This window comes from Chrysochloris asiatica, unplaced genomic scaffold, assembly GCF_000296735.1.
Source record: "Chrysochloris asiatica unplaced genomic scaffold, ChrAsi1.0 scaffold00403, whole genome shotgun sequence".
Lineage (NCBI taxonomy): Eukaryota > Metazoa > Chordata > Mammalia > Afrosoricida > Chrysochloridae > Chrysochloris > Chrysochloris asiatica.
Window position 1 is genome coordinate 763,300 of NW_006408921.1, and position 14,306 is coordinate 777,605.

Here is a 14,306-nt window from a genome sequence, read left to right on the forward strand (position 1 = left end):
AAAGGCAAGCAAATCAGATTAAGCTGGGATCTCTCAACAGAAACCATGCAGGCAAGAAGGCAATGGGGAGACATATATAAAACCCTGAAAGAAAAAAAAAACTGCCACCCAAGAATCCTCTACCCAGCAAAGCTGTCAATCAAATATGATGGTGTAATCAAAACATTCCAGGATAAACAGAAGCAACGGGATTTTGCCAAAGCCAACCCTGCTAATGGAAGTTCTGTGGACTGAGAACCAACTAGGAAAACAGCTAGAGAATGATGTGCATGGCCACATCACCCTGAACTCAATCGACAAATGGAAGCGTCAAGAACAGAAAAAAATGATAAGAACAGAGGATCTGGGAGGTCAGTCTATGATCAAAACAATTACAATGTGAAAGAAAGTAAACACAGAGGAACAGAGATCCAGGTGGTGGGAAGGTCAGGTAGACTATAGGATAAAATAGACTGTCTAAAATGGAGTGAAGAGTTAATGGAATATAAGGTAATCACAACGGTGGGGTTGGGGTGGGAGGTTTAGTTCGGGTGTTGGGGAGGGCAATACAAGAAGCGGGAGGACGCAGAAGAACAAGATAGATAGGGGAACACTGAGACAGGTTTGCATTTCCTAAGTTGTTGTTATGTGACGTGGAGTTGGTTTCGACTCATAGTGACCCTGTACAGGGTTTCCGAGGCTGTAAATCTTTACGAGAGCAGAAAGCCTCATCTTTCTATCGTGGAACAGCTGGTAGTTTCAAACTGCTGACCATAAGCTTCACACAGCCCGATTCGTCACCACTATGCTACCAGAGCTCCTCGTCCTAAGTAGGAGAGGTAAATAGTGATGCATGCTCAACCTTGGAACAACAGGGCTCTGGGATACAGGGATCTAGGCATAGCTTGAAAAGGGGAAATTCTACTAAAATGCTTGACTGTCTTATGAATATTGGTTTCCCTTGCCTACTATTATAAAATAGACACTTGAGTGTGATAGAAAGGAATGTTGGGAAACATGATTAGAGAAAATCTGTAAGCCCGTCTTCAGCCTATAACTGATTGGAATACCTCAAAGGGGTTCTACAACTTGCCCAGTGAAATAGGCTTCTTGCAAAGCCTTTGCAGAGTATAGGACCTTAGGTGGAATCCTGAGTCCCATCCAGAACCTTTTGAGGTGGGGTATTCCCACTAGAAAAGACAAGCAGACCAGCCAGGAACAGCTAGAGTGAAAGAAGATACATCTTCAAAAAAAGATCATCAGGAAAAACCCAAAACACAAATGTCAGCATGACTGGCTACTACAAGAATAAGCAAGCTTCTTTGCTCGTTGCTGGGATGTGGGGGGTGGGATGAGGGGAGGGAGGGGAAGGTGAAGCACAGGGCAGGGAATAGATGCAGGTTAGTTTGGGTCCTGGGGATGGGGGCAATACACAACAAGGGAGAGGGGAATGGAAGAACAAAGCGGATGGGAGAATAATTAGGCAGGTTTGCATGGGCTAAGTGGGACAGAGGTAAAGAATGATGTATGCACAACCTTGGAACAACAGGGCTCTGGAATACAGGGATTGAGACATGGTTGGAATGGGGAAAAGGGGGGAAATAATATTAAGATGCTTGGCCGTCTTTTGAATCTTGGTTTTCCTTGCATTATATTATAAAACAGACACTGGAGGGGGAGAGAGGGGAAAAGCCAGAAATATTACCATAGAAAGTGTGTAAGTCCACCTTCTGCCTATAACTGATTGGAATACAACATGCCCAATGACGGAGGCTTCCTGCAGAGCCTCTGCATTACATAAGACTATAAGTGGAATCTTGAACCACATCCAGAATCTCCAGAGGTGGGAAATTTCTATTTGAAAGGACTGGCAGCCCAGCCTGGAGACTGCTAGAAGAACAGAAGATACTTCTTGAAAGAAAGACCAACAGGAAAAATACAAAACAATATAGGCAGACTGACTGACTACTACAAGAACAAGCAAGTTGCTTGCCCAGGAGACATCAAGGCAAGCGGTTGGGTCCCCTCAGAGCGAACCCCCTTCCAAGACTAAGACTCAATGGGAATACACGCTCTGATTGGTGAACACGTTCGTCACCAATAAGGGGAAGTAAGGGAAAAACAGCAATGAAGCTGCAAGCTAAGCCCTACAACATTCAATAGACTCCTGTGAACCCAGGTGGAGACCTAGTTGACCAGCAGTGTGGCAAGACCTGGGGACTCTTGGGCCCAGAGTCAGTGACATAGCCACAGAGGACTAGAATGGAGAGTGAAGCGTCCAGCTGATAAAGAAGAGGGGGAGTGGCTGGGGACTCTAGATTCATGGGAAGACAGGGACTAAGAACTGGTGGCCAGGAGGCAGACTTGCAAAATGTGCCCTTTGGAGATGTAAATTATTATATATGCCCGAGTGTTTTGTTTTGTTTTTTAAAAAGCTAAAGTGGATATACAGAAACACTGTTAACTGATGGTACATGGAGGGGATTACAATCATTGTAATGGAACAAGGTGTATGATTTGTTGAATGTAAAACTGATGATCTGCCCTGTAAAGTTTCACTGAATCCACAATAAAAAAACTTTAAAAAAAAAAAAGAAGTAATTGGGTTACAAGCTTTCAAGAGGGAGCCTAGACCCAGATGGGGCAGAGGAAGGTAGACTCTCCACTGAGTAGTATCCAATCTGTCTAGGTGGGGCTGATGAAAGGAGATGGGGATAGGTCTCTTGTGGCACAACATTGAATAATTGTTATTAGGACTGACTGTGAGGGTTGCGGTCCAAGAGCGGAGGTCCCTGGGACCATCAAGGAAGAAGAGCAGAGTGTGGGACCCTACCCAGAGAAGCAGTGACGCCCGATATGGAGGCAGAGACGATGACGTGGAGAGATGGAGTGGCTGGGGACTTTAGACCCAGAGAGGGAGAGGGGCTGTGTGCTGATGACCAAGGGGCATGCTTGCAGGGTATATCCTTTGGTTGGTTGATGATGCATGAAGGGGATTATAATCATGGCAATGAAACAATATACGATAGGATGAATGTAAAGCTAATGTTCTCTCATATAAACTATCTATCACATAATTCACAATAAAACATTTTAAAAAAATTAAGTGGTGATTAAAGCAAAAGGAGAAAAAAATGTTTACAATCTTCTGCTCAATTACTAGTAATATTGTTACTAATAAAGTTATAAACCAATGCAGAAAGATTTTTTAAAAAGTCATTATAACATACAATAAAAAATTCTACTTTGAAAAGAAAAAAAAAAGTTCCTAAAGCAAAAATTCTGCTTTAACATTGTGATGATATAATTTCAACTGTTTAAAAAAAAAATCTTAAACTAGTTATGTTCTGCGGCAGTCATCGGCTTTCTTAAAAATGCTTTAACATCAGGATAAGTTGAAAGCTGTATAATTCTAAGATCTGTATTTGGGCAAGTTGAAAAGACTACGATGAGGACAAGAGTGCTAAAAAACAGTAAGATCAAAAATGTAAGTGCACATGCCAGAGTGTCATCATTGCTGTAGTTGTTAAGTGACATCGAGACTCATAGTGAACCTCTGCACAACAGAACGAAACACTGCCTGGTCCTGCACCAATCCCAGGGTTGTTGCTATGTCTGTGCCAACCCATCTCGTTGGGGATCTTTCTCTTTTTCTCTGACCCTCCACTTAATGAATCATGATACCCTTCTCCAGGGACTAGTCCCACTCATATGTCCGAAGTATGAAGAGACAGTCTGGCCATCCTGGCGTCCAATGAGCATTTGGCTGCACTTCTTCCAACACAGATTGGTTTGTTCTTTTGGCAGTTCATGGTACTTTTTAAAAAATGTTTTACTGTAAATTATGTGATAGTTTACATGGGAGAACATTAGTTTTAGCCTACTGTATATCATTTCATTGCCATGGTTACAATCCCCTCCATGCACCATCAAACAACCAAAGGCTATATATACCCTACACACCTGCCCCCCGGTTGTCAGCACACAGTCTCTTCCTCTCTGTGTCTAAAGTCACCAGCTGCTCCATCTCTCCACGTCATCGTCTCTGCCTCCATTTTGGGCATCACTGCTTCTCTGGGTAGGGTCCCGCTCTCCACTCTTCACCCTTGATGGTCCCAGGGACCTCTGTTCCTAGACTGCAAAGTTATTCACTCCCCTCCTTGCTACAAAATGTCTACCTTAAGTTCATGGTACTTTTAATATTTTCCTTCAACACCTTAACTCAAATGTGTCAATTCTTCTGTAGTCTTCCTTATTCACTGTCCAACTTTCACATGCATATATTATTTCAAATACCATGAGTTGGGTCAAGCACACATTAGTCCTCAAACTGACATTTTTGCTCAACACTTTAAGGTGGTCTTGTGCAGCAGATTAGCTTAAAGCAATACGTGGTCTAAGGATTTCTTGACTGCTGCTTCCATGAGTGTTGATAGCTGATCCGAAGTACAATGAAGTATTTTGACAACTTCCATTTTCTCCATTTATGTGAATGTTGTTTATTGCTCCAGTGGTGAAGATTTTTGCTTTCTTTACTTTGATGTGCAATCCATACCAAAGGCTGTGGTAGTTAATCTTCATCACTAAGTATTTTAAGTATTCTTCACTTTTAGCAAGCAAGGCTGTATCATCTGAATATTACAGGTTGTTAATGAGTCTTCCTCCAATCTTGATGCCATGCTTTTCTTCATATGATTCAGCTTTTTGGAGTATTTGCTCAGCATACAGACTGGATAAGTACGGTGAAAGAATACAACCCTGTCACACACCTTTCCTAATTTTAAACCATTCAATGTTCCCTTGTTCTGCTCCAACAACTGTACAAGTTCCTCATGAGCACAAATAAGCATTCCAGAATACTCATTCTTTGCAATGTTGTCCATAGCTTGTCATAATCCACACAATCAAATCGTCTGCATAGTCAACAAAGCACAGGTAAACATCTTACTGGTATTCTCTTGCTTTCAGCCAAGACCCATCTGATGTCAACAATGGCATTCTACGTTCTATGTTCTCTACTGAATCTGGCTTGAACCTCTTGAAGTTTCCTGTCTGTTCCTGTCATGTATGGTTGCTACCTTTTTAAATTAATTTTAACAAAATTTTACTTGCATGTAATATTAATGATACTGTCCAATGAGTTTCACATTCTGTTGGGTCACCTCTCTTTGGAATGGGCACAAATACAGACCTCTTCCAGTCAGATGCCCAGGTAGTCGTTTTCCAAATTTCTTGGTGCAGATGAGTGAGTCCCTCCAGTGCCTCATCACTTTGTTGAAAGATTTCAATTTGTATTCCACCAATTCCTGGTACCTTGTTTTTTTTGCCAATGCCTTCAATGCACCTTGGTCCTTTTCCTTCAGTATCACTGGCTCTTGATCATGTACTACTTCTTGAAATGGCTGAATATCTACCCTATCATTTTGACACCCTGACTCTGTGTATTACACTTCCATCTGCATTTGATGCTTTCTGAATCATTCAATAAATCTGCCCACAGAATCCTTCAGTAATACAAGTCAAGGCTTCAATTTTTTCTTAAATTCTCTCAGCTTGAGAAATGCTGAGCGTGTTCTTCCCTTCTGGTTTCCTAACTCTCGGTCTCTGCACATTTTATTATAATACTTTGTCTTCTTGAGCTGCCCTTGGAAGTTTTGTGCTCAGCTCTTTTAGCTCATTTCTCCCATTTGCTTTAGCACTTCTATGCTGGAGAGCAAGTTTCAGAATCTCTTCTGACATCCGTTTTGGTCTTTTCCTTCTATATCTTCTTAATGACTTTTTGCTTTCTTACTGTATGATGTTCTTGATGTCATCCTACAACACTTCTGGCCTTCCGTCTTTAGTGTCTAATGCATTAAATCTGTTTTTCAGATGATCTCTAAATTCAGGTGGCGTATGTTCAAGATCACATTTTGGCTCTTGTGGACTTGTTTTCATTTTCTTCAGCTTCAGACTAAACTTGCATATTGATGGGTCTACTCCAGTCGGCCCAGGTCTTGTTTTGGCTGATGGTATTGAGCATTTCCACAGACATAGTCAATTTGATTTCTTCTTATTCCATCTGGTGAGGTCCATGTGTACAGTTGTCTTTCGTGTTATTTTAAAAAGGTATTTGCAATGAACAAGTCATTGCTCTTGCAAAATTCTATCATGTGATCTCCAGCATCATTTCCATTACTAAGCCTGTATTTCCCAAATACTGATCCCTTCCTCTTTGTTCCCAACCTTTGCATTCCAATTACCAGTAATTATCAATACATCCTGATTTCATGTTTGATCAATTTCACACTGAAGAAGTTATTAGAATTATTTAATTTCATTATCACTGGCTTTTGTGGTTGATGCGTAAATTTGAATAATAGTGGTATTAACTGGTCTTTCTTGTACGTGTATGGATATAATCTTATCACAGAGTTGTACTTCAAGACCCATCTTTTTGATGAATGCATCACCCTTCCTCTTTAATTTGTCATTCCCAGCATAGTAAACCATGTGGTTGTCGGATTCAGAATTGCCATTTCAGCAGTCCATTTCAGTTCACAAATGTCCAGGATATTGACGTGTATGTGTTCCATTTCATTTTTGACAATTTCCAATTTTCCTAGATTCATACTTTATACATTCCATGTTCCAATTATTAATGGATATTTATAGCTGTTTCCCTTAATTTTGAGTTGTGCTCCATCAGCCAGTGAAGGTCCCAAAGGCTTTACTCCATTCAGGGCATCCTGGTTCAACTCTATTCTGAGGCAGCTTCCCTCAAACTTGAGGGGCTCATCTTCCAGCACTATGTCTGACAATATTCTGGTGTTCTTCATCAATATTTTGATGCCGACAGTGTTCCACTGCTATTCATAAGATTTCCGTGACTAAATATTCAGAAGTAGTTCATCTCTCCTTCTTCCTAGTCTGTCTTCATCTGGAAGCTCAGTTGAAACCTGTCCACTGTGGATGACTCTGCTGGTATTTTAAATATCTGTGGCACAGCTTTCAGAATCACAGCAACATGCAAGCCACCACAGTATGACAAACTGACAGACAATCTCATAGTTTAGTGTGTCATCATAGTATCAATTTAAGGAACCCCTTTAAGACAGACAGTATCCAAAACCTGCACACAAATGCTCTTTGCATGAAGCTTACCTTCGATATAGTCCTCAGCAATGTAGCTGTGCTCGTGCAGGATCTCCTCCATGCGGCTGAGTGTGATAGCTGCCAGGTGCCCAGGGTACTTCAGCTGAAGGAGACGCTGGAGGTAGCCAGCTGCTTGGCTTCCTCCAAGATTGATGCGCTTGCAGTTTTTAGCATCTAACCTAAAATCCAGCAATAGAAATTAGCACTGAAATGTTTTGGCAAAACGGAAAAAAGGACATGGGATATCTTGGGAGAAAGGGATCATTTAATGTGGAGTAGAAGGAAAACACACAGATGGGATAACATAAAAACCTACAGTTTTAAGGTGTTGTAAAGATCCTTTGGTCCAACCTCTTACTCATGGCAGAAATTCCGAATCCATGTCGACAGATGCCTGGCCATCTAACTTCTGACCACAGACTCAAAAGGAAAGGAGAGTCAATATAAAGACTGTGTTCCGGGAGTGTAGCGCAAGATGGAGGAGCAAGCAGTTGCACTAAGCCGACCCTCTGAACAAAGACATGGGAGACCGAGTGAAACAGACACAAATGGTGATCCTGGAAGCCTAAGAATCAGAGGACAGGACAGAGATCTGGACTAGTCTCGACTGGAAGAAGCTGAACAGGGGCAGTGAGAGAGAAGCAAAATGGGTGGACTGAGGGCTGGCATGGTGCAGTGAGGCCATTTTGAGCTTTTGCAAACAGCTGCTAATATAGTGGCCTGCAGGCACAAGACGTAGCTGGAGTTTGGCAGCAAAGAGGTGCAGTTCTCCTGTGTTCCCAGTCCCTGCCTGGCCCACCCAACAGCCAATGGCAACCCCCTCCTGTGAAGCCTATGTTCTAACTGGGGTCAGTCAATGGGCGTAGCGCCCCTGCGAACCCACCATGCACTACACTACACAAACAGTGATCAAAGAATTAACTGCATTCACACTTTCGGTCTCTACCACCTCTTATCAGCAGACAGCCACTTGAGACTAATACATACTCCATTATCATCCAGACTCAACCCAGCACAGAAGTATGCAAAGTAAAACAGACTATTAAAACTGAAAAGAGAGAGCCAGAGACACAATTGTTACCAAGAAAAAAATTTAAAAAAAAGGGAATAATCCACCTACGTAACTTCCAGATGAAGAGGAAATCAAATAGATTTCAAGAAAAATGAAGAAAAGTAAGCACAAACCTAACTATAACCCTAAAAATTTGACCAAGCCTTACTCCTAGCCCTAGCTAACCCTCACTCACCCCTAAGACTAACCCTAACCATAACCCTAACACTAATTGAAATGCTAGGCCTAGCCAAGATCTAGCCATAGTCCCAACCCTAACCTTCTATTCTACTCACCTCCCCTAACCATCCCCTCAAAAAGAAAGAATATGTATCCCCGAATCAGGTCTTTATGTTTCTCCTTATATATTTCTCAAACTGTGGTCCTAGGGCCCAGTATCCCATAAGTATCTGGGAAAGTAACAATTCCCAGTGTGTTGGTCTGGATGGACCTGAGATTCCCCAGGTTTCCCAGGTTTAGGCCAGAGTTTGAGAGCTCCTCCCCGAGACACTTCCCTTCTACTAAGAAAAAACATTAAGTCACCCTACACACACTGGTTTACAGGGACCTCCTAAGAGTGCCAGACCCCTTCACAGTTTCACAGGAAGTGAAGAACTTTTTGTTATTGTTGTTGGATGCTGTCAAGTTGGTTCTGACTCAGTGATGCGTAAAGGGTTTCCAAGGAGAAGCTTATGGGTTTGAATGGCCAGCCATGCAGTTAGCAGTCCAGTGCTTATCCTACAGTGCTATACCAGGACTCCAGAAAAAGAACCAGAGTAACATTACTGTGAGAAAGAGTTAAGTTAACTCATTGTGACCCTGGATAGGGTTTCTGGGCAGCTGGTGGATTTGAATACTTGATCTTGTGGTTAGCAGTCTAGTTCTTACCCTATAGCGCCACAGTTCTTGTTGTTGTTAGGTGCTGTTGAGTCAGTTCTGACTCATAGCGACCCTGTACAGAGTTTTCAAGGAGCAGCTGGTGAGTTTGAACTGCCGACCTTGTGGTTCAAACCGACCTTGCAGTCTAATGCATTATCCCACAGTGACACTCCAAAACTCCACTGTACCACAGTAGCATGGTGGTGGTTATGTGCTGTGAAGTCGGTTCCGACTCATAGCGACCCTGTATAGGGTTTCTGAGGCTATAAATCTTTACAGGAGCAGAAAGCCTCATTTTTCTCCTGCGGAACAGCTGGTAGTTTTGAACTACTGACCTTGCGGTTCACAGCCCAAGTCATAACCACTACACTACCCGAGTTCCTTTTATGTCACTGCCATACAATACTTCACCAGTAGATGCCAGCAGAGAACAGGATATGCTAAAATCTGCTAATTTCTGAGATTTCTGGTAAAATCTCTCAATATGCTATTTTTAATTTCTGCATATATTATAAAACAGAGAATTCTGTATTTCAAGAATATTTAGCAATGTATTTTACTTCATATATTTTCACAGATGTTTAAAAGAGAAACTTCTACTACAGGTTTCAATAAAAGAAAATATTTATTCAAATGTTATTGTTAAGTGTCGTAGAGTCAATTCGGACTCATAGTGACCCTGTATAGGGTTTCCGAAGAGCAGCTGGTGGGTTAGAACTGCTAACCTTGTGTTTCGCAGTCCAGTGCTGATCCTACAGCGCCACACCAGGAGTCCTATTCAAACATAGAGGTTTCAAATAAATTCAAGCATTTAATATTTAACACTATGACTTAAATAGGCAAACCGCTACCTAAATGATCTCTTTTCATTCACTGTGTCCCGAACTTGCATGTTAGGAATCTGAAGAGGTTCCATATCTCATCCTTATGGGCTCCAAGGCCATCCAGGGTTCTCTCACTGCGGCCCTCTACTTCTGCAGGGTGAGGAGCCTTCTCAAAGACAGCACAATATTGGCCTCACCTCTACCCAGACAACCAAAGTCCAACTATAACACGAGAATTGATTTTACATATGACAGAAACTAACACTCACCTTTTATTCAATTTGGAAATAATTCCTAAATGCCTATCATGTGGCAGGCACTGTCTCTGAAAGGGTCTAAACAATAGTGACTAAAGAGCTGTGAACACAAAATACAATCTCTTTATTAAAAAGTCACTCCAGTACACAAAGGAAGTCTAAATTAAATATATTCAAATAAATTATTCAAATCATTTTTAGTGAGTGTTAGCTACCAACAAATCCTGTGCTAGTTGCTGTTGTTAAGTACCACTGTGTGAGTTTCGACTCATAGCAACCCTGTATATGATTTCTGAGAAGCGCTGGTGAGTTTGAACTGCCGACTGCGCAGTTCAAACCAACCTTATGGTTGAGTGCTTATTCTGTATCTCTTCATATTTCTCAATCATAAAATTCTAGAATTCTAAATTTGTACCTGAGAGACCATCTACTCCAACTTTCTCCAGGGAGGTCACAAGGATGGAAGGAAAAGCGACTTAACCACAGTTAAACAATGACATGGAGTCAGAGCCCAGCCCAGAGGCCCAATTCCTGGTCCAGTACTTACCTATTCTTTCCACTCCACCATTAAAGTAGGCACTCAATAAATATTTTCTGAACATGTTTAAAAACAGCACTCCAATGTTATAAATGTAACTCACCTTCCCTCTAAGATGGGTAAAATATGTGTACACTGGTATCCAGATGAAATGATAAGCCCACTGGAACTCAAGCTCTTTGGCTTATTGTGGTAAAAGCTGAAGAGACTGTCTATTCCATAGGCAACCTTTGGAATCCCGTAGCACTCAAAAAGAAGTTCGGACATCATTTGCCGTGAATACAGTGGGTTGCAAACAGCTTCTGTCAAAACTATGGGATGATTAACACAGCCCTACTTTGAAAGAAAAGGGCAACCAGATAAGAGATAACAGAATAATATATTTTTTAAAAGCATAAAAGAAACCAAAATCCTTACTATAGTGCTGAATTTGCTTTAGGTCTTCTATCAAACACTTGATCAGAGGTAATTCTAAAACATTCATATTAGCTCTCTTGAAGGAAGTTTTGGAAAATATTAAAGGAAAGTCAAACAATTTGTTATTAAGTCAAGCCCATCCCAAACTATCAGCAAATTATGATGGCTCAAATCTTCAAAATATCTCTAGAATCCAACTGCTTCTTACCACATCCCCTGCTACTGCTCACTTCTAAGCCACCATCACCCCCTCACCTGGATCACTGCAAGAGCCGTCTACCTGTTCCGTTCCATCCTAAATCCCAGAACTGTTCAGGTAGCAGTCATGCTGCTATTGTTTTGAATGCCAGAGTCCATTTTGACTCATAATGACTCCATGTGACAGAAAAGAACTGCCCCATGAGGTTTTCTAGGCTGTAATCTTCATGGAGTTCTGGTGTGGCACTGTAGGATAAGCACTGGACCACAAGGTTGGTTTGAACCAAAACGTCTGCAGTTCACTCACCAGCTGCTCCTAGGAAATCCTATACAAGGTCTCTATGAATCTGAACTGACCCGATGACACTTAAAAACAATGACAAATCTTTATTTGTTGTATACGGTGCTGTAGGATGAGCACAGGACCACAAGGTTGGCAGTTCAAATCCGCTAGCCATTCCTCAGAAACACTATGTTGTTGTTGTGAAGTGCCATCACTATACAGGGTCGCTATAAATTGGAACTGACTTGACTGCACTTAACAACAATAACCTTTGATGACTAGGTCTTTCTCCCACAGAGCCACTAGGTGGGCTCCAACAGCCTATCTTTTGGTTAGCAGCCTAGCATCTAACCTTTGGTTCAGGACTTCTTTGTGGCGGCCACTGTGAATCTTTTAAAACATAAATCATGTCTCTCCTCAGCTCAACATCCTGCAATAGCTTCCCATTTCACTTAGCATAAAAGCCTACAAAGTGAGCAATTCATCTCCTGGCTATTTCTCTAGCCTCCCTTCCACTTAGTACTACTCCCTCCTCACACTGCTATTGTTATTATCAAGTTGGCTCTGACTCATGACGACCTCATGTGTCAACAGAACAAAACACTATCTAGTCCTGTACCACCTTCATGATCATCTTTGATACATTTGAGCCCATTGTTGGGGCTACTGTGTTCAGACATCTCACCAAGTTTTCCTTAATTTTCACTGGTCCTCTACTTTACCAAACATGATGTTCTTTTTTAAGAAATTGTCACACTCCTGCCTCAGGACCTTTGCACTGGTTATTCTCTCTGGAACACTATTTCCTCAGATATCCACCTGGCTTGCTCCCTCAGTCACCTCCCTCAAGTCCTTGCTTAAACATCAACTTTTCCAGGAGACCTACACTGACCATTTAATAAAAAAATGCTACCTGCTCCTATCCTTTTATCATGACATAAAGCTTACTTCTTAGTTCTATTGTTTATTTTCTGTTTCCTTTCTTAATGTAATTCCATACAAGCACCATAATCACAGGAATTTCTGTCATCTTCACAGTTGTATTCCAACTGCCTTGAAAAGTGCCTGGCACTCAATAAATGATGTTAATAATTTAATATAAAAACAAGCCTATATCCCAAATGTGTACTCTAAGTGAAAAGTGTGCTTAGCACAGCCCTACACTTTGTTGTTGTTTTGTTGAATGCCATTGAGTTGGTCCCACTCACAGTGACCCTGTATAGGATTTCTAAGAAGCTAAGGGTTTAAATCACCGACCTTGTAGTTAACAGTGAAGTGATTATCCTACAGCGCCACACCAGGACTCCCTACACACATTGTTATTGTTAAGTATCATCAAGTCGGATCTGACTCACAGCAACCCTGTATAGGGTTTCTGAGGAGCGGATGGTGAGCTTGAGCCGTCCATCTTGAGGTTTAAACAGATTTTGCAGTTCAGCGCATTCCACAGAGCAATTCCAACTCATAGCAACTCTATATAGGGTTTCTGAGGCTAAATCTTTATGGGAGTTGTTGTTATGTGCCGAGGAGTCGCTTCCGACTCTTGGTGACCCTGTACTGGGTTTCCGAGGCTGTAAATCTTTATAGGAGCAGACAGCCTCATCTTCTTCCCGCGGAAAAGCTGGTAGTTTCGAACTGCTGACCTTGAGGTTTGCAGCCCAATTCGTAACCACTACGCTACCAGAGCTCCTTTTATGGGAGTAGATGGCCTTATTTTTCTCTTGGAGCAACTGGTGGGTTTGAACCGCTTATCTTGTGGTTAGCAGTCCAGTGCTTATCTAAGACATGAATGAATTAAATCTTTTCAGGCTAACATTTTTAAAAGCAAACAAACGCCTACACTCTTTGCATTTAGTGATGACCAATTGAATGAATGACAAAGGCACTCACAGCCACTAGTGAGGCTGTTAGTTCTCAGAAAAAGAGGAATGCTCCAGGACGACACCTCATCCCTCCCGTCAACGCACCCCGTCCCCGCCTTTCACCTGGGAGGAAACACCCAGGTGCTGGAAACTGTAGTCAAGCAACAGCTCCTGCAGCTCCAGGTTAACAGGCACGTTGCGGTCGAAGGGCGAGCGCAGCATCCAGCGAAGCGGCTCCAGGCTGCCCAGGGCATTGCCCACCTGCGGGCCCGGCCCGCCACGGGCCGCACCACGACCGCGGGCGCACACCGCACGGAACTGCAGGCGCGGCTCTGGCCCAGGATCCGGCCCAGGGCACGCCCAGCCGGCACGGGCCTGGAATGATCCATTGTCCAGCACCAAAGGCACAGGTAGTGGCCCGTATGCCACCGGACCGGTCTCCAATACCGGATCAGGCGCCGAGCGAGCGTCGCGGAACGGGAAAACGTTAGCCGCCAATCCGGCCCTACTAGCCGCCGCCATATTGGCGTGCGCACGTCTGGCCCCGCTCCTTTACCTCAGAATCTCTTTTGAGGCACGAAGCCCCGCCCCCAAACGTAATGCCGTGCGACTAAGGTCCTACGGCTCCTTCCCTCTCTAAACCCGCCAACTCTGCAGCTGACTCGTTCTTGGGTCGGGGCCGGTAGGTGTCGCTCATCCTGCTCTAGCCAGGACTCCGAAGCAGGAAACCCAGCCTCCAATGCGTAACTCCACGCAGTCCCACCCCTTCCTGGTTTCCAGAACCCGGCACTATTCGCCTCTTTTTTCCACCTAACCACGCCCACGTTTCGCCTAACTCACCTTCAAAGGCTCTAGGCCTGGCTCACGCACCTAGTTTAACTATC

General features: G+C 42.9%; 1 protein-coding gene across 1 annotated transcript in view; it reads right to left on the reverse strand.

The window, feature by feature from the left end:
* Positions 1-13,944, reverse strand: part of ACTR5 (ARP5 actin-related protein 5 homolog (yeast)) — a 46,772-nt gene extending 32,828 nt beyond the window's left edge. Inside the window, exons 1-3 of the mRNA XM_006876638.1 lie at positions 13,546-13,944; positions 10,766-10,995; positions 7,123-7,292 (exon numbers count right to left, since the gene is read on the reverse strand). Coding sequence (XP_006876700.1) covers positions 7,123-7,292; positions 10,766-10,995; positions 13,546-13,944 — 799 coding nt within the window. The remainder of the gene's footprint in view (positions 1-7,122; positions 7,293-10,765; positions 10,996-13,545) is intronic.
* Positions 13,945-14,306: the final 362 nt, after the last annotated feature.